Source organism: Papaver somniferum, chromosome 10 (assembly GCF_003573695.1).
Source record: "Papaver somniferum cultivar HN1 chromosome 10, ASM357369v1, whole genome shotgun sequence".
Classification (NCBI taxonomy): domain Eukaryota; kingdom Viridiplantae; phylum Streptophyta; class Magnoliopsida; order Ranunculales; family Papaveraceae; genus Papaver; species Papaver somniferum.
Window position 1 is genome coordinate 32740561 of NC_039367.1, and position 24296 is coordinate 32764856.

A 24296-nucleotide genomic window follows, 5' to 3' on the forward strand; every position below is an offset into this window, starting at 1 on the left:
GATTGATAATATTAAGTTGTTCTTCGGGAATATAAGTCTGGTTTATCAATTGGTTCATGTTCACCTTGATTTATCAAAAGACGGAACAAAAACTATTGGGTATTTCTGTGGGAGACAGATTTATTCAATCCTATAGACTTTTCTGTCTGAGACAAGTTTGTTTATCAAGTCTTCGACTTTGGTTTCGCGCAACTCTTGGTTGTGGGTGAGATCAACTAAGGGAATCAAGTGCGTAGTATCCTGCTGGGATCAAAGACGTAAGGAGCGCAATTGTACCTTGAATCAGTGTGAGATTAATTAGGGTTCAACTACATTCCAGTCCGAAGTTCATTGGTGGTAGGCTAGTGTCTGTAACGGATTAATAGTGTGGTATTCAAACTGGACTAGGTCCCTGAATTTTTCTGCATTTGCGGTTTTCTCGTTAACAAAATTCTTGTGTCTGTGTTGTTTCTTTTCCGCATTATATTTTGTTATATAATAGAAATATCACAGGTTGTGCGTTAAGATCAATCAATTAGATAATCCAACCTTTGGTTGTTGATATAAATTGATTAACACTTGAACATTGGTCTTTGGTACCATTCAAGTTATTTATCCTTATTCAATCAGGCTCGCAAATTCTTATTTATTTGATTGCGGATTGAATTGAGAAATAAAGATATCGCTCTTTAATATACTTTCATATAGATTGAGTTTGACTGTCTAGTTGATTCTCCTGAAAGTATATTGGAGTAAGTCTTCTCAGATTGCCAAACGAATTGTTGGGTGTGGTTGTTAGACCCCTGCTTTTTTAGGAGCATCTTGCAACAAAAAAGGATTGAATCTGTGAATAAGAATACTGAAACAAGTAATCTAAACGAAAGGTTTGGCATAAGAAGACTGCCCTATATAATTCTTTATACCTGCAATTTCAAAAAAATAAAATAAATTAAGTATCAAAAGGATTCTAGTAAAAAGTTTCAATTTTTTTCATACCACTTTCTCGGCAGTTCCACCGTTCAATCTATGGCAGTTAGTGTGCGTTACTAGATATGCGAATTACATTACTTCATTATTGATTACTTGAAACGACACGACAATCCTAGAGCGTCACACATTCTCGGATTCCCGTTTTCTTCTGCGAACATTGCCAAAAATATCCTTCCAATAAACAAGCAGATTTGATACGGCTTGATGATTATGGACAATTTCTCTTATTTGAAAAATAATTTGTACAAATAGTTGATCATGTTCTCGAGTATGCTTAAGACTACAAATTTTGGGACAAATTCTTCGTGATTAGAATGAGATTAGCAAAAAAAAAATATTATAGATGTAAAAGGTGGAGAAAATGCAACTTTGGAATTGAAAATAGTTGAATTTATAAGTGAAGAAAATAAATCCATTGGATGAACTAGTCATTATAAGCCTAGTCTAGGATGATCGTCTCAACTTGAGCCGATCACGTCTTAGTCTTGGCCGATTAGTTCGTGTACTCGCCAAATTAGTCAGAGATCATGCATGGTAACTTGATATCTCTTAGGAAATTATTTTCCAATTAAGACATATCGTACAATAAATTGTCCTCGACCTATTATGTAATGAGTCCTTTAGAACTTGCATCGCTTGAAATTATAACTCGAGATTTTTGAAGTACTAGCTTGAACTCGACAATTCTTTTATGCGATTTCTTCATAGTAATAAAGTCATGCGACGTTGTTTCAGTAGATTGAATGGTAGAAACTATGAGGAAACAAGATAGTCGATCATTACAATCCTTTGTTGATGAAGTCCTCGCAGATATCTTGGTCGTCCTTCAATATTCAATCTTCAAGGGAGATTCAGTGAATTCTCAACTACCTTCCTTTATTCCTAATCCAAGATTGACTTTAGTATACCATAAATCTGTTTGATATTTTTAATATTGCTTGCCGCTGAGAAAGAGTGTGTGACAGCGTCTCGGAGAAAAAAATTCTGGATTCGGTTTCCAGAATTTTCTAAAATCGCGTCCCTTAATGGATGATGACTTCTGAAAGCGTCTGTCGGAGATGAAAAGACATCTTCAAAGAGCATGAAACCCTTTATAGATTGCGAAGGATTCTTCCCATTTCAACACATCAAAATCTCTATTTTCATTTCTCTCTAACCATCATCAGAATCTCATACTGTGTGTTCTTGGTTGGGTCAGGGGAGTACAACTCTTGAATCCAACAATGTTGTTAGGACTTCATCTTATCCTAAAAGCATTATTTCACCGACCAATTATACTCGTCAATTATTTGGGAATGGTCAAAATATTTGCTGAAAAGAATCGTAAGGCTTTGAGTTCAGTGTTACAACAATTCTTTTCTGCACTTTGTTTTCATCCCCTGGTACCTTATTTTCTAACAAAATCAAGATATATTTTTGATCGTCTAATTTTGACAACAAGCTTGAAATACTAAAACACGTTTGTTTGACGGAGCGATGCTCTAACAGTATCATGTCCAACCAAATCATAATGCCTATGGCTCTATCTATATATTTTAAATGTTACACCAAAATAAAAGTGTTTTTCAAGAAAATATTCTGGTAAAAGTTTACCGAGAATTTGTTATAAATTCTTTTCATGTTATTTGTTAAGATATATAATCGAGCATAAAAATCTGACTATCTATTTGGTTAGTCCAATTGTTCTTCGTTGATTTTTGAAGTCTTAGATTTATGGTAGATTTCCCAGTTCTATAAGAGTTATAAATTTCATGTTTCTCATATGTGATTCATGTGATGCTTTTATATGTTTAAAGATATTAAATAGATGTGATTCATGTTATATTTTTTGCATTCCAAAATGTAAAATACTGCATATATCTTGTAATTGTATTTGAACAAATTTTTTTTCTAGATTTCATTTGTTGGGAGGATCTTACTTGGAATTACGATTTAGTTTTCATTGTTATAAATATATTGGAAGTTCTGAGGTTTTTTATGAGTTGTTGGGCTTCGTCCCTATCTGATTACACGTATAGATAAAAAGAATACAAAAAAAAGTCATAATTTATGTTCGCCTTAGGTCTTGTATCTGTTTAGGACGACTCTATTTAGAGGTTAATATGTATTTTTTTCTTTATGTTTTCTACCTTTCTCTTCTTGTGTACTATGCTATTCTGTTTTCTTTGTTTCAAATTTATTTAGTTTTAAGCAAATTTCACTCATAAATCTTGAAAATCAGCAACACAATATTGAATAGTTTTTCCCAGAAGGGGCATGTACCAGCAGAGAAAATATAAGCCAAGTTGCTAACCTTTAATTACTGGAATTGAAGCAAGTTTCCACCGTAGATTGTTGGTTTGTACAAACAAGAAAACCCAAAAGAAAATTAGAAAAAATTGGGTTTTTTTCCACCAAATCAAGAAAATGAAGATGATTTAGTAAAACCCAAACAGGAAAACCCTAACTTTGAAGTAAAAAATTAGAACAAAACTCAATTCCGTAATTTTTTTATGGCATGTCATTATCATTGTATGTGAGTGTGACATTTAATATTTTGTTGTAGTTGTATTTTTCAAATTTTAAACTTGGAGTTGATTTGTGATATAAGAATTCCATTTTTCCCCCTCGTATATCGATAAAAGCTACAAACTCGAACTTTTTAAATGACGTACTGATTAAGGTATTACTTCTTGTTTATCAAGAAACATCTGCAAAGAGTGTTAAGAACATCTGAACACAATTAACATCATCAAGAAAATCAAAAACATGATGTTACAGAGTGTTTTATGAAAAAAATAGCCTCAAAACATATTGAAATTATAAGAATTTTTTTATTGTATAATTATAAATCTTACACGGAAAATGTTGATTTTATGGTTTGGATAATTATATATAATATATGCAATATAACCAACAACAAAAATAAAAAGAACACATAGTTTGGTGGCTTTGTGCATAATTTAACATGCTTGGGTTCAAGAGTTTAAACTCCCAAATACGGATTTTATATAAACGAATATTGCGAAAAGGAAATTCCTCGTCAAATTATCTTATACATCTTTAAAAAAACGCATCTACAAGCTGGAGTTCTTTGTGTGTATTATCCAGTGATACAATTCGCGAGACATGTACACTCGGTAAATTAATATAATTACAACATAGTAAATACAATTCTACTTTATTTTGTTTAATTATTCATTCTATACAAACAGATATATCAATCATTCCAAAAACATTAAATAGAGCATATTTTTATGCAGAAAATAAACTATATTGGAAAATATGTGAGTCTAATATAAATAAGACTTACAAAACGTAAATTATGTTGTATAACGAATTTTTTTGGACATTGCCAAAATCGACAAGCAGGGAAGGCCAGGACCCATCAATCGATTATGTGAGAACCGGTTTTCGCTCATTTCAAAACTTTGATTATGTTTAGAAGTACTCTTTTAAAAATGTCTACCCTCCCGGATTTCTAAGTATATTTTTATTTCTTTGGAATTTGGCTGGTTATCATATTTCTTCTTTTTTCAATTTTACTTTGGTTATAAAAAGAAGATTGAGTGATATAATGATTTTTTTTAATTTTCTGAGTATTATTGGGGAGAAACAAAATGGAAGACAGAAAATGAAAGCACAACGGTAAGGTACAAATTTAAAAAATATATCTTCATTAAAAAAAAAAAAAAAGTAGGGAAGGAGTATGATTTAGTATGGAACTTGTCAAAGTCATGAAACCGATCAAAAAATACAAGTGTGTCGCAAAGTGTTTTAACCCAACGTCTATCTATATATGAAGCTGATATCATCCATTACGACAAATGTGGCCGTATTAAAACACTTAAAATCAGTTTAGTTGAATGATTAACTTTTTCCTAAGAGATGATTTTCCCTTTTGCTTTCACTTTCAGTGTCATTACAAATCGTTGTCGATTAGTCTATTATAGATTACCAGGTCTAAAAGGCGTGTTAGCTAACTTCTCAATTAAGAAACCGCTACCTATCATGCCAGTTAGTCGATCGACGTTGATGTTCAAGAAGAATGAATTAAGAAATGTGCCATGACGATTGGTTTAAAACAACCATTACCAACCATTACATGGTTATCCCACCGACAGCAAATAGGCTAGCATTTGTAGATGGATATAGCCGTTGGCGACCGTAATCACTTGTAATGTTCGAGAAATTTTTTGAAATAATGTTCCAGAAGTAATACATGACCGGGAAATAATCATAGCATGCTTCGAAAGCTTAATTTTGTTTCAGTAAAATGTTTTGAAATCCTTATTTTGAAAATTTATATTCAAATTTCTGGAAAAGAGTTACTGTTGTTTTTTCAATTTGACCTATTTTTAGGCCCAAAATAAAAAGATAACTGAAGGGATGTAATATCATTTAGTTGTTTAAGTATTGGAGATTTTACACTAAAGTAAATTCATTCCTCGTAATATAATTTATAATCACAAAATTGGTTAAAAAGATCAAAACCAACAATTTTTGGATGAAAAAGACATTTAAATTTTGATATTGTTTAAATGGACAAAAATGTAAAAATATTCAGGATGTAAACAGTTTCATCCTACCATTTTTAAATATATATATATTTTTTTTTAATTTACATCAGGATGCATCCAGTTTCATCCTTGCCATTTTTTAAGTTTAAGTCGGGATTAATCCAGTTTCATCCTTGCTATTTTTTTGATGTTCATTTCACCCATAATAATTTTTACTCGTCCATTTGAACCATGTTTTTCCGATTTATAATTTAGCACAACAAAAAAAAATAATTCAAGTTGCAGATACGACCTTTGTATTGCCTCCCGAACCGCCAACCCGCCTCTGCGAGTTTTTTCATCTAGAAACTCGACTCTCCGAGGTTAATTTTCGTTCCCGTGGACTCATATCGTGAATATCAGAAAATGTAAAGATTCACTATAATGCAAGCAGTTATTGTATCAACTTTCCGTGTGTTTTACCGTAGTAAAACGTGTTTCATCTATCCATGCCGCTCCTCGAATTTACGTCTTTGGACAACTCCAATTTGAAATTCCCTAATGAAACAAATGCCGTCTATGACAAGTTAGGTCGGATGCGATATTGAAAAAGAAAAAAACAAGACAAACGAATGTAGGTTCGTATGAGACCTCCTCTAAAACTCTAACTATTGGTCTAGATATTTTAATCAAAGTTTTTCTTTCAAGAGAAATGCTCTCAAACGTTCCAGATCATTGTCGATGTCCATCACAATCCAAAAGTCGAAGAAGAAGGCGTGTTAGTCATTTCTCTACAACGACATAAATCACCACCTAAAGTTGTTAATCATCACTCAAGTGTATTCAAGAAAACATTAATCTTCGTGGACTATTATTAAAACCTTTACCAACCATTAGATGGGGGTACTCTACCGACTAACAAGTATTGTTTCATTGAATAATTAGCTAGTTGCAAGTTCATGTTCTTAAAAATGTTCCTTCTTACAAAAGCATAAGCATAAACAGGTGGATTGGTAATGAAATATCAGTTTACTAGGTACCAAAAATCATATAAAACATATTACAATAAGGTTTTGATACCGCATGCAGGCAGGTATATGTGTCTCGTGACAGTGATCCAAAATCCCGATTAATACGATTTTCAGAAATTAGTTTCGTAACGGGCCGATACGATATGTACAAATACAACCGCGCTTCTTTTGTGTTCAAAAAGCTTTAGTTCCATCAACACTCAATCTATACCAATCTATACTACAGTGCCGTATATAATTAAGTGCTGCTCATATATTATTTAACTTGTACACTACGTACTGGAGACAGCAAGGACCTAACCTAACCTAACCTAAAGGCTACAAAAGTGCACTGTCAAGGCACACACTGTATGGGTCCAGGCCTCCCTCCATCATTACGGCCGTCAACATCATTTTACAGCTGGGCTGACCACCACATTTCCTATCTGTCACTTCATTACTCGTTGAGAACAAAAACAAAAAACAAAAGCTTCATTTTATTCACTTAATTAAATTGTTTTAATAATAAAAAGCGCTTTTGTTAACCACGAAATAAAAGCATTTTTAATATGAAAATGTTTCCAAGTTCAGCCCCTCCAATCATTCCCCAAGCCTTTTAACAGCAATCTGATCGGGAAAGGAAGGAGAAGAAAAGAAAATCTTCATAACCTGAGTGATCTGTTTGGTTTAATTATCTTTGTTCCTTTCCTAGATTTTTCTTTTTTGATGGATTCTTTCCTAGGTTATGTGCCTTCCTAACTTTTCAGTTTTATCCCAGTATCGTGAAGGGATTTTAATTGTTTAATGCTTTTGCCGAAATTTTTACACCGTCAAATTACTCGCCGTCAAATGTCGAAAATGATTTAGGGACCCGAATTTTTACACCACAAGTTATACACCACTATGTGTCAACTTTTGGTTGGTTCATTCCTTTAAACAGGGTCCCCTGTTTTTCCTGGTGGGGTAGAATGGGAGGAAATCAATGGTTGATATTGGCGCCACATAATGGTGTAAGATAGTGGTGTATAATTTCGGTGTCCCTGTAGCACTGTCGATCAAATGCTTACACCGTCAGATTTGGTACATATATGTGTAAAAAATGTGCAGAAGCTCATTGTATCCAATGTAGTGAATTCTAGATTCCAGTTTTATTTCGGTATGAATCGAGACCCCGGATAACTTTATCTTCATTGGGTTTTCGAATAAATCTCGGAGCGACTTTCCGAGCATTTTTTCAAAATACGTACCTATGACTATGCGTATACCAAGTCAGGTCGAAAAGTGCCCCCCTGCTATGACTATGCGTACTGGCGTAAGTTCAAGTTCCGAAATTTTCTGATGAATTTGGTTTATATTGAGTGGTATGCGTACCCGTTCGCATACTGGTGAACCCAAACTTAGTCCGACTACTTAGGTATGCGTACCCGTATGCATACTTGAGTAAGTTAAGTTCTAAAATCGGTTTGTTCATGAACTAATACATTTACATAATAAGGGATGCAATCTTTTGCAAACCGTGGCTATAATGTTCATGACTTGATTCGAGTGAATCAAAATCGATTTTGCTTCAATTGTATCTTATATACTTTTATGAGAATATAAACAATTGAACAACTCTAGAACTAATTTCATTTGAGTCATTTGAACTAGGTATGGTTAAGATGAATAAGGTTGATATGAAAGTGTTCATATGGCTAACTTCGGTTAACTATTGTTGAGCTAACAAAGGTGTACACGTTTAGGTACGATTACTCATATCTAAACGAAGTCACTTTTCAATTGTGTGTAACAAGCTAAGTTCGATCTAATGGTTGAAAGATATTAGCTTGAGTCTAATCAGGTTTTCATCTAATAGTGAATATTGAATGCTTTGTTACCAAGGTAACATTGATTGCAAACCCTGATTTGAAGAATATATAAGTGAGAACTCTAGCAACTGGAAAACCTAATCCTCACACCTCCTGCGTGATACTAGTTGCGACTAGAGTCGATTCTCCTTTAACCTTAGGTTTTTCCAAAACCTATAGGTTAACAACTTGAAGACTTCATTGGGATTGTGAAGCCAGACCCAACTAATTTCTCTGTATCTGATCTTGTTGTGTTCTATCGTGATTCAGTACTATCTTCTCTAAGATTTGCTCGAGATTTAATCTCTAATAGGCAAGATAAAAAGTAGTCACAAACATCTTCGTCTCATCGTTTGTGATTCCACAATATCTTGTTTCCCTACCATACGATTAAGATTATTGTGAGGTGATTGATATTTCTAGGATGTTCTTCGGGAATATAAGTCCGGTATATCAATTGGTTCCTGTTCACCTTGATTTATCAAATGACGGAACATAACTCATAGATTTATCTGTGGAGACATATTTATCTATTCAATAGACTTTTCTGTGTGAGACGGATTGGTTTATCAAGTCTTCGACTTTGGGTCGTAGTAACTCTTAGTTGTGGGTGAGATCAGCTAAGGGAATCAAGTACATAGACTCCTGCTGGGTTTCAGATACGTGAGGAGCACAAATGTACCTCGATCAGAGTGAGATTGGTTAGGGCTCAACTACATTCCAGTCCGAAGTTAACTTGGAGTAGGCTAGTGTCTGTAGAGGCTTAATACAATGTGGTGTTCAAATCTGGACTAGGTCCCATGGTTTTTCTGCATTTGTGGTTTCCTCGTTAACAAAACTTCTGGTTTCTGTGTTATTTCTTTTCCGTATTATATTTGTTTATATAATTGAAATATCACAGGTTGTGCGTAAGTTCAATCAATTGTGAATCCAACTTTTGGTTGTTGATTAAATTGATTGACACTTGGATATTTATTTTTTATACCGTCCAAGTTATTTCTTATATTCAATCAATTGCGATATAACTCTTTGATATACTTTTCTTAAGATTGAGTCTGACTGCCTAGTTGATTCTTTTGAAAGTATATTAGAGTTAGTCCATACAGATTGCTAAGCGAAATATGGTTATGGTTGTTGGACCCCCGCTTTTTCAGATAACAACGCCTAAAAATCCCTCTCCTGAAAGGTTTCAGAAATCAATCTGAAAAATCCTCGTTTTTTTAGATTCTTATATTAGCGTTATTCTGTCTACCAAATCAAATATGCTGGAGAAACCAACAACCAATATCAGTATGATGTTTTGTTGTCCACAAAGCCCTTGACACTTTCAGGGGTGCGAAGTATGATATCGGCTTGAAATTTTGCTTACGCCAAACCGTTTGGTCTAAGGAGTTTAATTCAGGTCATGCCTCGAGTAAAATTTGGAACCACAACTTGATCAACTTCTTTTAGCCACTATTTTTGGAAGTTGATTCTTCAATCAAGGTACATACGACTTAGCCTTAGTCTTATGATGCTTCCACATTCAACTTTCAACATCATGCCACGTAGTTTTACTCATCAACCAACCTCTACAATGATTCAACATTATTTGAGAAAGCGTCAAATGAAAAGACGTCGAACGACCAACCATTCGGCATGTAAACAATTAGGCGTTTGACCATTGGACGATTAAGCATATTCGAGGAGAATATCGCTTGACGATTAGCGATAAACGATTGAGCGCCAAACATTAATCGCTCACAAGCATATTTGAGAAAAATATCCCCTGAAACGCCAAACTATTGAACGCTAAAGCAATTTTTGGACCGCTATACCATTAGTCGCTGTTGTGTTGATTCCAGATTGCGTTCAAACAACTGCTTGAATGCTACGTGGAATCATGACTTTGACCACGATTTTGTAACAGTCAAGATGTTGCATCTTGAACTGAGAAGCACCGTAGGACTAAGCCTTAGCCTAAGGCCATCATGCCCACATAATGTCCCCTTGGAGAACAATCTCATTCACCATCAAGATTTCGACCAAAAAAATAATTGGCCGAGCAACTCGAGAAGGGCTCAACTCCTTGCCAGCCGCACCATCCCGAGTCACCATCCATGACCAACAAGAAGCAACTCTAGAGGATCTCAACACCTAGACAGCCGCACCATAAAATAATTTTTTCTTGTTCCATATAAAAACCCCTTCAACACTGAGAAACTTCACACACCCTCAAACACGGGTTCTATCAAAAAGCCGTGTTTACTTTTAATTACGAAGCCGCGTTTTGCTTGTTCACCTTCCTCCTCCTCTCCATTACTTCTTTGACTCGTCTCTCTTAGTTTCCATTCTCTCCTTCTAGCAATCAATCTCTCCTTCTTCTCTCTTTACCGGAATGCCAGTATAAGAGAAAGAAGAAGAAGAGGAAATCATAGGAAAATCAAAAAAATCGAATTCCCGGAATTTCACTTTCCGGAGTTAAACAAAAAAAAGATGTCAAAAAAATCTAGGAATCATAATGTTCTTAGCGTTGTTGGTGTTCTTGTTCTTGTTTTAGGGTTTTTGTTTAAACCTTCTGATACTATCCGATCATTCAAAATCATATCAGATCTAAAAAACCAGTTGCCGAGATTTGCCGAGGCGCCTGAATACAGAAACGGAGCTGAATGTCCGGCGACTACATCATCATCAGTCTGTGATCGGTTTCGTGTTCATATAGCTATGACATTAGATGTAGAGTATTTGAGAGGATCAATGGCTGCAGTTTCATCAGTTCTAACTCATGCTTCTTGTCCAGAAAACGTATTCCTTCATTTCATTGTAGCAGAATCAGATTCAGAGAAGTTATCACCGTTAACTCAACTAGTTCGATCTACTTTCCCTTCTCTTCATTTCAAAGTTTATCTGTTCAAAGATGATTTAGTCAAGAACTTAATTTCATCATCAATTCGTTCAGCTTTAGAGAATCCATTAAACTATGCTAGAAATTACTTAGCTGATATCCTTGATCTCTGTATAGATCGTGTGATTTATCTCGATTCAGATCTTTTAGTAGTTGATGATATTCAGAAATTGTGGAATATTGAGTTAACAAAGTCAAGAATCATTGGAGCACCAGAGTATTGTCATGCAAATTTCACTAAATATTTCACTGATGGATTCTGGGCAGATCCAGTTTTATCAAGAGTTTTCTCAGGGAGGAATCCATGTTATTTCAATACAGGTGTAATGGTAATGGATTTGAAGAGGTTTAGACAAGGGAATTACAGAAGAAGAATTGAAGGATGGATGGAATTACAAAAACAAAAGAGGATTTATGAATTGGGTTCATTACCACCATTTTTACTTGTTTTTGGTGGTGATGTTGAAGCTATTGATCACAGATGGAATCAACATGGATTAGGTGGTGATAATGTGAAAGGTAGCTGTAGATCTTTACATCCTGGTCCTGTTAGTTTGTTGCATTGGAGTGGTAAAGGTAAACCATGGACTAGACTTGATTCTGGTAATCCTTGTCCTTTAGATCATCTTTGGGCTCCTTATGATCTTCATTTATCAACACACAATCATCAGCTTTTACAGAATAAGCCCATTTCTACATCATCATCATAGAATTTTTTCTTTTTTTTTGGTTACTTTCTTTTATTCAAATTCTTTTTTTGTATATAGTTTGTAGAAATTAAATTAGGGTTTTTATTTGTTCTTTGTTAGAATCAAAAGAGGTAGTAGTGGAGGAGATATTGTTGATTCAGAGTCTGAGATTGTTTCTTTGTGTTTACCAAATTTTGCAAACAACAACCAATGATCTTAGTTGGTTTGATCATGTATTTGAAGAGAAAAATATTGGGGTTAAAAAAAAAAGAGATGGATAAACAGAGGTAATAATAACAGTTTTTTTCTTCACTGTATTTTTGTTTGTTTTCTTTCGGTTGATTATTGTGAAATGATTATGTTCCGATCTGTAATATTTTGGATATACTGTCTTAATTGATTAGTTAATCAGGGTACTGAATTACCATTAAATTATGTTTTACTTTTCTTTTGCAGTAAAAAAAGTTCTGATTTTAGTTAGATTGGATCAGATAAGATTTGGAACTTTTACCAGCAATTATGTACTACAGTATAAATAAGAAAAGTCTATGTAAAGAATTTGGCTAGAAAAAATCTTGCAAGGTTGCAACACTAGGCCTGCAAGCATCAGGTCAGAGTTGGAATCCCACTAGTACCAGGGCAGGGGGATTTCTCAATGAGGAGTGAAAATCTTGAGAAAAATGTTTTACTGTGCAGCATCTCAATTTTTTCTGAGAAAAATGTTGCAAGGGTGCATCTCTCAGGTCCAAGCATCCTGCTGGCACTTGTATACTTCGTGCAAAAGAAACGTATATTGTCATGATCAAAAAGATCTGGCTGAATAAGTAATAGGAATCAAAGAAGATCTTATATGGAATAACAGCTGGTTTCCCAATTAAAACAAAAGAAAAAGCTACAGTTGTGGTTTAAGCCTCCCCATTACAGAAAAGTTGTAGAAGGTTCTTTGACAAAGCAAATAATGATTCACCAGATAAACTCATCAAAAGAAGAATATGGGTACTTGGTAATGCTAAGGTTGTTGCTTGCTTGATTTGGCTTCCTGAGAGTGCAAAGTTTTGACCTGTTTAAAGTGTTTTACCCTCCTAGCAAGAAAAGTATTTTCTTGAGGTTTACTCATTCAGAATGTGACCAAGAATGCTTACATAATTGGTAGTTGGTACATCATTCTAGTCAAATAGCAAATGCTAGAAAAAAGAGTGGAAGTAAATAAATACCTCTGGGGCAAGTTAGTATCCTAATTTCAGCATATACTCACCAAAATAATTCCATTGTCACTCGAGGGTCCATAGGAGCTGTACTAATGTGTGTGTATTATTTGCTACCATGCTATAGAAACAAGTGACAACTATTTGCTTTGTTATTAGCATCTGACTGTCATTTTGAATTATGTACAGTGTCTGATTTGCTGTGCATAATAGTCCATCGCCAGACAGTAAGATATCTGTCATCATACAAGAAAAAAGGAACAAAACAACGGTTATCAGTCAATAACACTACAGCCAAGTAACTCTATTCTGGAAGTTTTGATTAGTGAACAAGTGATTCTATTCTGGCAGTCAAGTGATCGAATCTTCCATGTTTAAACCACCCATATTGACAAATGCTTATTCCAAGCATATGCCAGAAATTCTAAATGACTGCGATAAGCCAGCTTATCCCAAGCATATTCCAGAAATTCTAAATGACTGCAATAGGCCACTAAGTAAATTCCAGAGAATCATCAATCATGTTGCTTGGGACCAAAAAAGAATTGCCGGGAGAAAATTGCTGCAATTATATATCAACTAGGCCGAATAAAATGCAAATTCAGGTGAAGCTTGAAATAACCCCAAACCTCCATTGGAAAGGGACATGGAAGTAATAGGTGCGCATACTTTAGCCAGATAAAGCAAGAAGGAACATCGATATCTCTTGTTATCAAATGTCTCTCGTAGGGAACTTATTATGAAAGGGTAATTGAATCTTCCATGTTCAAGCCCATAGTGGAAAATGCTTAATCCAGAAGATCTAGTGGGCTCGTTATTTTTGGGAAAAGTTTACTCAGGCCCAATCTGGGTTCTCAATGTTACTGAGCCCAAATTAAATGATACTCCCTCCGTCCCACTATTAAGTGACCTAGTTCAAATTTGCACAATTTTTAAGGTAAGTAAGGGAAAAGAGTATCTTTAAGCACTTTTTACAATTATACCCTGATAGATAATAAATTGTGAAATTTTGAAATGATTTATCTCTCAAACTACACCACGGATGTTTGCAAACTTTATACCATTGAAAAGCATTTTAAAACACCTATGTAACGAATATAAACATGCCTATCAAATTATGCATATTTCTTATATTTTTTATAATCAATTAGAAAGGTAATTTTAGAAATATCTCATTGTTTAGTGATACAAGTCACTTAATGATGGGACAAAATCTAAAAGTAAATAGGTCGCTTATTAGTGGGATGGAGGAAATATTTATATATTTTTTCATATATCAATTCAGAATGTTTATCTAAAAAAAAGTATCAATTCAGAAGAAGTATTTAGGATTGTCTAAGCACATGGTGAAATTGTATAATCCTGCTCTTGAATTTTTACCCATTGCTCGTGTCGTGATGAACCAAACGAGATCTTAATCCAACAAATATATAAAGGCTTATATAAGGCTTATCCCGATGTTGAGTTGTAATCACAAAGTGAAATGTCTACATAAATTATTCAAAGTATACATAACAAATTGTATTAACAATATCCTTATTAGGTCTAAATTATCAGTGATTTGAGATGATGTGAGAAAGCTGAGTTCAGATCAAACCTCTGATTATGCCGGTGCCCTTTCTGCTTCCTCAAGAAGATAAACATAATATAACAGGAATCCAAGTTCATCTGTATGCAATCATCAGTAATGTTAGGGTAAATACTTCGTTAGTAAAAACATAGAGAAGTGGATTTGGTTACACTATCATTGTCTGCTCGAAGATTTCATATCTTTCAAGACATTGGAAACATCGACTGTTCTCTACAAGTGGTAGTATGTTCCTCGAACTCTATCACAATGTTTACAAGTGGCATTAAGTTGCAGAGACTCAATTTCACTATTTCCAAGCAATTTAGAGAAGTAAAAATATCTAGTTCTCATCTCTCGTTTTTCTCCTTTAATAGTAAGATAAAAAAACTAAACATTTGCAAACTTCTGCTTCTTTAAAAATTACTCATCCTGTGAACACACAAATCACGAAGCCATTTGCATGTTCACAAACAATATTCGCACACGTTCTAATTCTAAAATTGTGCGTCGTAAACGTAAAGGGGATGATTATATCGATTCATCGACTCAAAGCCTTCGGGCTTGTCATTGTCTAGTCGAGTATTATCATAAATAATGTTCGTATGAAGGAATAAACAGAGAATCAAGTATAAATGTAAAGCACATGCAGTTCAACGATGAATGTAAAGTGCTGAAATGTAAATAAGACAAAGATTTACGTGGTTCGGCACTAAGGCCTACATCCACGGGACTGGTGTTTCACTATGTATTTGATTACAAAGATAGTCGAATGACTTTAGAGTATCCACAGATCTGCGGGAGTAGGGAGATTACTTACTCTTCCTATTTCTCTCTCCTATATTCTCCTATAATTACTCTAGATTGGTCGACCCATTCTCTCTTAGTGGAGAGGGGTATTTATAGGGTTGGAACGTGGGTCCTATTTCTGAGGTTCCGTTCAATCTTGTCTTCTTGTGCTTTGTGTCCATTACGCAGGGGTCTTCGGCATATGCTGCGGCCTGAGATTGAATACGAAGGCTTATCCTCGCCTCTTCCACGAGCTGATTGACACGTGTCTATCTCTTTGGTATTTAATGCGGGTAGATGAGTGTCCGCTCGTGTCAGGCAAGTGTCTCTTTGTATGGTCACATCTGTGTTAGCCAAACTTCCTCTCAGCCGTTGATATGGGATCTTCCTCGGGATTGGGTGTATTAACACCCAAGGGGTATTATCTGGTGCTCCTCTGAGCCATCATACCTCTGTGATCCTCTGTCCCTGACCGTCGGATCTGCTGACTGGTGGCATCTTCTGATTAGATGCTTGCTATCATGTTTTTATATCTTGTTTTGCATGTCTTCCACGTGTCTCTTTCTTTACACGTGGTGGATGATGAAAGGTGTACATACAATTTTCCCCTCTTCTTCTGACTTCGGCGTATTTTGAAATTTAAAAGAAGAATGGTCGCCCTACACGTTTCCCACTTTGCATTAACTTTCCCCATAACTGCTCCTTGGTACGAGGAACATTTATTGTCTTCTCTAGCTTCATAAATAGGAAAGAGAATGTGAAAAAAAACGTTTATCCCCTTCTTTTTTTCCAGTCATTTATTATCGTCATTCTTGTGAGGAAGATAACAACATTCAATTTTCTATCTCTTTCGCTCTCGATTGTTGTTGCCCCTGTATCGCAGACAACTATCTTTTGATATCTCCGATCCTCCTTTCTTCGACTGTGGTTGGTGCTTGTCGTCCTCTTCTATACAAGTATGAGTTTTTTCATTAGCTACTCATCATTGAATTATCTATGTATCTTCCCGTTTGTTTCCTGCTGCTGTATTGTTGGCTTTGTGATGAAGAACACACATGTCGAAGCATATATGCTTGCCCCTGTTCTTTGTTACAAAGTCTGTGAGTCTGTATATAAGTATTATCCCTGGAGTTGGATGGAATATTTCTAGTTATTTTTAGTTCTTAGGGTTTTTAATGTTTATCCGGATGAACCATCAATTATGGGTTTTTTGATCTTTAGTGATCTCCTCATATTCTTCTCTAAACTATTTTTGTGTTTCCTTGTAGATATGTCTGATCGTCCGCGGGCTCCTTACCAAACCCCGCCGTCTAGTCCGCCAAGATCCCCTCCGCGTCGAGATTCTGACAGATCTCCACTTGGGGAAGGTCCTCACAAGTCTTCGCAATCGGATCCTCGGGGTCATAGGGTTTCATCTTCCTCCGATGCGAAGGTTGTGCCTACTAAGAAAGGGGATGTGCCGAAGGGTCCTCCTGGATCTAGGTATGTTGTTAACCGCGCCCCTTCTCGTCCTCGTGAAGATTCTAGGAGTACGCAGGCTCCTCCTCGTGATGACTCTAGGAGTACGCGGGCTCCTCCTCATCGTACTGAAACACTGGATGTTCCGCCCCTTCGTTCAATGGCTCCTCCTTCAGTGCCTCCGCAGAAATCTTTGCCTCCTCCTCCCGTGGTTTCTTTCAAAGGGAAGTACTCCAAGGGTACTATGTCGAAAGCTGATCCGTCTAAAAATCTTCCTTCTAAAAGGAAAGCTTCGGAATTGAGTCATATTTCTGATTCCGCAGACGAAGAAGAAACTGTCCCCGTGATACGTAACATTTCAGTTGGTAAGAAAAAAGTCACTTTAAAGCATATTGATCTTGAAATGTTCAAGGAAAAACATGAACTTCAAGCTTTTGAGGTTCACTTCTATGCCCCTGACGATGATATCACTTACGAGCTCCTTGCTAAGTATCAGTTTGACGAGTTTCATCTGTTAACTACGGTTGGAGCCTTCGAGGCGGGTCTCATGTTGCCCCTATATAAATCAGGTGACTCCTTTTATTATGACGTGTTGGCTAGTCGCGAAGGCTCTTCCACGAACACTCATAATCGTTCCGTGTCACAACTCTCTGGGAATTATCTTCGTTCACTGAAGGAATGTTACCTGCGAAGCAAGGGAGAGACTATGATGACCTGCTATGTTCCAAATCCTGCTGAGAGAGAGTGGTACACTCCTCAGAATTTTAACAGTTCTTTTGGGTATTATGTCAACAATAGAAACCGTAATCCATGGAGTGTTAGTCTTCGTAATATTGCTGCTCCCCGTGGTGAAATTCGTCTTTTGAGTGAGGTGAGTGATGCCAAGCTGAAGTATGTTCCTGATACTGAGGGATCTGATAAACATAAACTCTTTCCTGCTCGTGAAAGGATTAAGCGTGACCATGATTATGAATGGCATGTTACTGTTATTGAGGTAGTTGGTCCTTGGGCTTATGGTTGGATTCCGGGTCCGCGCGGTTGGCGTCTTTTTGAAAACAACAAGCCTCGTGAAACTCCTCCTGCTCGCTATGGAGATTTCTGTCCTTGGTGACCGAATTTCGCGGGCATGAATTTTTCTTACGCTCTTGATGTCGTTGATGGAGATGAGGAGGAGGGTTCTGGTGCTACCATCCAAGGAAGAGTGCTTCTGCTGCCAAGGTATAGTTTCTTCTTATATTCTCTATTCTATTTTCCCCTTTTTCCTTGCTTGAAATAATTTTCATTTTTGAAGTGAGGAAAAAATGAGCCTTTGTGGGGATGTGTACTGGATTGTAGGTGTCGAAGAAGAAGAAACTTGGACCCAAACAATCTTCTACTGTGGTTACCGGTGAGGCTGAGGTTTATGAAAGGTTACGAGTCCTGTAAACGAAAGGTATGCTGAGGATGAAGAAATGTCCGATGGAGAAGAGCGTACCGACACTTCTCACCATGTTGACGAAGGTGGTAATGGTGAAGAAGAAATTGCCGCGGGTGGTGATGGTGAAAAAGGAATTGCTGCGGGTGGCGATGGTGAAGAAGGAATTACCGCGGGTGGTGACGGTGAGTCTGAGGGTAATATTACCGTTTTTGGTACTGGCGGGGGTGGATCTGCCCCTGTTGGTGATAATATTGTTGGTGTGGGTACTCTGCCCGTTATTTCCCCTGAATTTTCTTTCGGTAGGATATATTCCGCGGGGGAATCCTTTGATGTGAATGCTGCCATGGGTCTTGACGAAGACTTCTCATTGCTTTCCCCAAATGATGATTGGGGTGTGCTTGGGGATGTTGGTAAAGAAGATGCCACCGGTCAGCAGGCTGAAAACGCTGGTGGTCATACTGAGGCTGGTGATGTCGAGACTTGTGCAAGTGAGGGGAGGGCAGCCAAAGGGAAGTCTGCGGTTGAATCTCCTTCAGAGTATTTCCCTTACTCGCTAATGCCTGAAGGCGAAGATGCCATTTTGGATTGGCTTAAGAAGAAAAATCTGATGCTCGTCTCCAACCCTGCCCCAGTGGTCCCTGGTGAGAAGAATTCCGACGCTTATACTCGTCAAATGATGCAAGTGTCTTCTGAATTCCGCGTTGCTGAGATGTGGGAGAAGAATCTGAGAACTTCAGAAGCTAACCTAGTGGTTGACCCTCCCTCCTCTGTTGCTGATATGATGGCCATAGCTGATGGGTACCAATACGGTTTTCCGCAGCAGCGTGTCTTAGAGGTAAATCCTTGTACTGATTCCATCATGATGTACGAACATTGTATTCTTCGCGATATCTGATCCCTTGGGTATAATAATGTTTGTCGTTTGTGACATAGATGATGAGGAGCGAACATTGTTACCATGTTCTATACCAATTCTTTAAAGCAAAGTCTTTAAAGTTGGAGGCTAAGCTTCGTCATAGAGAAGAAGAACTATCTGCGGCCGAGATGGAAATAAGTGAACTGAAAGGTCGCCTGAAGGAAAAGGAGCGGCTGGGTAATGCCGAGGAGAGTCTTCGTTCGGAACTTGCTATAGTCCGCAACGAATTGGAGCAAGTTCGCAGAAATGTATCGTCCCTCACAGGTTCGTATTTTTTTTTATTGGTCTTTTTCTCCTCGTGATTCCCTATTTGTACTTTGGTGTTCTGTCTCAGTATCCCCACCCTATCTTCAGTGGGTGGAGTCCCCGAGCTCATATGGCTTCGGAAAGAAAGGGAACGACAGAAATCCCGCATTGCAGAGTTGGTGGGTAAGTTGAAAAGCGAAGCCGTAAAGTGGAATGCTCGTGATGATGAGCACAACGCCTTAGCAGCTGAGTGGCGTAAAAAGCGAACACTGATGGTTGATATGCAAAATAAGTACAATCATGACCGTTGTTTGTTTAATGGTACGCTGCTATGGACGCGTGACAACCTGCGTGATGCTCGAGGAAATGCTTCGGACTTAGAGGCTAGAGTGCGCTTTTTGGAAGGAGAGTTACAACATGCTCGTTCTCTCTTAGGCTCCGGGGTTAGGGATAGTATGCTGCGTCTTTCCGAGGAGAGAGATAATGCTAGGGCTGAGGTTGGTGCTCTTAGTAAAGCCCTAGCAGTGTCACGAGCTGATGTTGCTCTCCAAGTGGAATCTGAAAGAGATCTTGAAGTGAATGTGTATCGACTCCATAAAAGGATGGGGGAGATGAATGACGAAGTCAACCATCTTCGTCACTTGGATTCAATGAAACAGGTAGACTTAGACGCGAGTCAATTTGCTCTTACGAACCTTCAAATGGATTATAAGAAACTATCCGACGAATATGACTTTCTTGATGAAGCTCGGGACGCAGTTGTTAATGAGTATGAAGAGGCTTCGGCTAATGTCGAAGGTATAACCTCGTTTTATCGAGTGTGATTATGTTATTTCTTCGTTTTAACCCCTTGGTATTTCTTGTTTTCAGCACTCGAGGGACAGCTTCAAGCAGCAAATGACGAGCTTAAAAAGACTCAATCTGCCTTAGTGCAGCAGGAAGGACAAGCCAACTATTTCAAAGGGTTGGCCGCGTCTCGTGAGGAAGCAGCGGAGATTGCCTCCAAAGAGGTGGAACGCCTGTCTGCATCGCTATCTCAGGCCAACCAGCGGACTGCTGTTATCACTTATAAAGCTCTCTGTCAGTTGGATGAAGAGACCAACAAAGTCCTAGATAATATTGAACTTGATCTTAAAGTCGAACATGGTCTTGTCAAGAACTATCCGCGTCGTCCCCTTCCCGCGCCCTTGCCTGGTTCTTCTGGACCTTCTTCAGGTGGTAGCGTACCTTCATCTTGCAGAGACAACCCTGTTGATGGAGCTATATCGTCCAAGTAGATTTCTTTCATTAGTCATAGAAAGTTGATCCTTGTTGATTATATAATTTCGGATCATTTTTTTTGATGTGTTTACTGTTTTATCTTATTTGCTGAATCTTGTAATCAACTCTTTATGAAATGGATCATCCTTTTGGCATACCTGCGTTATCAATTCATCTTTATTTTACGTATTGTGAAGTGTTAAACTAGAAATAACTTGCTTTGTAAAAGTTGAGTGTTTGGGTGCGACACCGAAGGTAAATACCTTCGTGATCGTCTTGAGACCTGTCACCCCGCTGGAGAATCCTGGGCCAGAGGATTCCCAAACGGTGGGGCCGAGGCAGCGTTCTAGGATATGGAATGCTTATTTGAAATATTTACATGCACCCATTCCGTCAACCAGCTGCCGTAAAATTGGTTGGGTATCTCTTTCTGCTGGGTGCCTTCCTTCTGGTCTTACACTCATAGACAATGATAGGGGAGCCCTGAGAGATTGTAGATTAACTACTTTCCCCAATATTGTTAATTTATCATGTAATGTACATGCGTTCACCCAGCGGGACTTTTGACCATTTCGTTTGCTTGAAGATTTCCCAAAAAGTTTGTTTGATTGATAGGTTGAGGCCTGCTACTCCTCGTCCAGAGATAGAAACATGTAAAGCGGTTACGCTGCCTTCTTCTTCTTCTGGTATTCTACACGCAGATGCAAAGCTGCGATGTTCCTATGGGTAGTACGGTTTGAGCCATTTAGCATTCCAAGGGTGCCGGAGGACCTCGCCTTTCAGATTGCGAAGATAGTAGGAACCGTTTCCCGCAATGTCATGTATTATAAAAGGTCCTCCCTACGTAGGTGCTAGATTTCCCCATTTCTTCTTTTGTTGATACTGCGGGATTGTTCTTAGCACATACTTCCCTTCTACAAAATTTCGAAGCTTAACCTTTTTGTTGTATTCTCTCGCTAGCCTCCGTTGATAATTTTCCATCTTTTGCAATGCTGCTTCCCTCATTTCTTCCAGGTCGTCCAGTCTCTCTAACATCATGTCTGTTGTGAGATTTTTCTCCCATGCTTCGGTTTTTGTGGTTGGCATGAGGATCTCTGTTGGGATTACTGCTTCAGCTCCATAAGTGAGGAGAAATGGGGACTCCCCAGTGGCAGATCTTCGTGTTGTCCTGTATGCCCATAATACATTGTGTAGCTGTTCACACCATCGCCCCTTGTGTTCGTCTAATTGCTTTTTGAGGATAAGGGCGAGGGTCTTGTTAGTAGCTTCCGCTTGTCCGTTGCTTTGAGGGTATATGGGGGTGGACTTGTTTTTCCTTATTTTGAAAGTGTCGAAGAGCATGTCTATGTTTTTCCCCTGTAATTGTTTACCATTATCGGACACTGGTATGCCGAACCTGCAAATAATGTTTTGGAATATGAAAGTAAACACGTCCACGTCTCTGATCCTGGCTAAGGCTTTGGCTTCCACCCATTTACTGAAGTAGTCTGTGGCTACTATCAAAAATTGTCTTTTCCCTGATCCTTCGATGAAAGGCCCAACGATATCTATGCCCAATTTTGCAAATGGCCACGGACTATCCACAGAATTCAACGTTGTTGCTGGTGCGTGTATGTTTTTGGCGAAATGCTGACATTCTTCACATCGTCGGGACATTCTTGCAGCATCTTGTATCATTGTGAGCCAGTAATATCCTTGCATTTTCAGACTTGATGGGAAATACCTACAGAGGACGGCGTCGTTTTGACTCCATCGGGCTAAGATACGATTATAATACCGGATATGTGCCGCGGGATCACTGGATCCGTCATAGCATTCAAAAGTTGGGACAGGGCACTTTAACGGAATGGGGGTATTTTCCAGGCGATGAGTTAGGGGCGTGGAGTTAGCTTCTTTCATCACCTCCTCAAGCCTTCCTCCGCCTTGTCTGGCTTTTAACTGCCTGATCTCAGCCATCATCTCTTCACGCAGCTCTTCCATTGCGCGGTAATGTCCCACGTTCTCATGCTCAACTGAGCGTTTCTTTGTTCGAACTTCACTGTCATAATAGTCTAAGTCTTCGGCGGCATATTCTGGATCGGATACACTGCTTCCCCTAGCGGCGTTTGCTAGAATAATTCTTCGGTCTAGATTAGGCTCTGGTGCCTTAGAATTTGCTTCGTCCAGTTGTTGGCTAGTCTTCGTGCTTTGGGCAATCCTATCTTTCAAGTCTTGGTTCTCCCTGGCCAACAAAGCTACGGCATCTGTGTAGACCTGATGGCTTCTTTTCAATTCTTCGAGCTCTACCATCAGTCGGTGGGACTGGTTTGATCCCTGATTGGGAGTTCCGGCTTGTACTCCTACGGCCATAGTTCCCCCTTCGTCTACTGTGTGTATTAAGGGTGGTAGAGGATCATCTTCAATTGTTGGTATCTCCACGTCTGTGATGAGTGCTAAAAAGTGCATATTTCTATATATTTTTCTTGGCATTTAACTCATCTCTTGTGCATTAATTCTACATTTTATCCCATATTCTGTGTTTTCGTTGTTTTCAAGAATAAATACTTTTCTTAATTAATTTTGCATTTTTAGGTACTAAATAAAACATGGTTATCTCACGGAGCGAAAAGAGCAAAGGAACGGCAAAGACTCTCGCTAGGAGGAAGGGAAGAATGATGTTTGCAAGAGCCGTATCAACGAGAACTGGGCTTGAAGAGGAAGAATTGTTCTTAAAGAAGATATGGGCTTGGCATACCCAAGGCCCAAAACCCTCACCCAAATCCATTTCCATTATCCATACCCATTTCCATGAGAGCCGTCAGATTGGATCCATCTTGTCATCCAACGGTCTCCTCATCATTGTGCATCAAAATCCGAAGCTCCTGTCAAACACCATAGTACCTAACTCCATCTGGAGCCGTCAGCTTCGTTGTATCACTTAATCCAACGGTCGCTCAGATCTTGTTTACATCGTGCCGTTCGATTTAATTAGTAAGTGATTATCCAACGGATCTCCTCGCTGCGCATCAATTTCAGATGATTCCGCTCAACACCCTAGCAACCGAACCCTTATACCCCAAAACAAACAGCCCCTAACCCATTCTTCTCTCGAGCTCTTCTTCCCCTTCTTCCCAAAATTTGCAGAGCCTGCAAATCCCTTTCCCCGACCATGGCAGAGCTGCTCTCTTCCTCCACCTCGAGCTTCACCACTTCCACCTTCACCCGACATCCCAGAAACCAAAACCCATCACTCTAAACTCTATCTCTCTCACCTCTATCTCATTCACCCTATGAGATAAATCTAAGAGAGCTAGGGTTTGAGTATCAGTCGACAGGAGCATCAGAGAGTATGGGAAAAGAAGGAGAGGACGAAAAGGAAGCATGGGTCGAGCACAGGGGAGACAAATTCAGAGAATCAGTGAGTTTAATTTCCAATTTAAAAATTAGGGTTTCAAAATTTAGGGTTTCTAAAATTTGGGGAAAAACATTGTACTATAAATTGAGAACATTGGGTGAATGATGAGAATCATGCCTGGATTAGCCAGAGCACCACCTTAGAGGCCTGGACTAGCCAGTGCTCTC

At 38.1% G+C, this 24296-nt stretch overlaps 1 protein-coding gene across 1 annotated transcript; it reads left to right on the forward strand.

The window, feature by feature from the left end:
• Nucleotides 1–10506: 10506 nt before the first annotated feature.
• On the forward strand, nucleotides 10507–12258 carry LOC113318207 (probable galacturonosyltransferase-like 9). Its single transcript, XM_026566342.1, has one exon. The coding sequence runs from the start codon at nucleotides 10780–10782 to the stop codon at nucleotides 11896–11898; it is 1119 nt and encodes a 372-aa protein (XP_026422127.1). The 5' UTR covers nucleotides 10507–10779; the 3' UTR covers nucleotides 11899–12258.
• Nucleotides 12259–24296: the final 12038 nt, after the last annotated feature.

Excerpts from the sequence above, each read along its gene's own strand:
- LOC113318207 (XM_026566342.1), top strand. The coding sequence starts at position 10,780 with ATGTCAAAAAAATCTAGGAATCATAATGTTCTTAGCGTTGTTGGTGTT.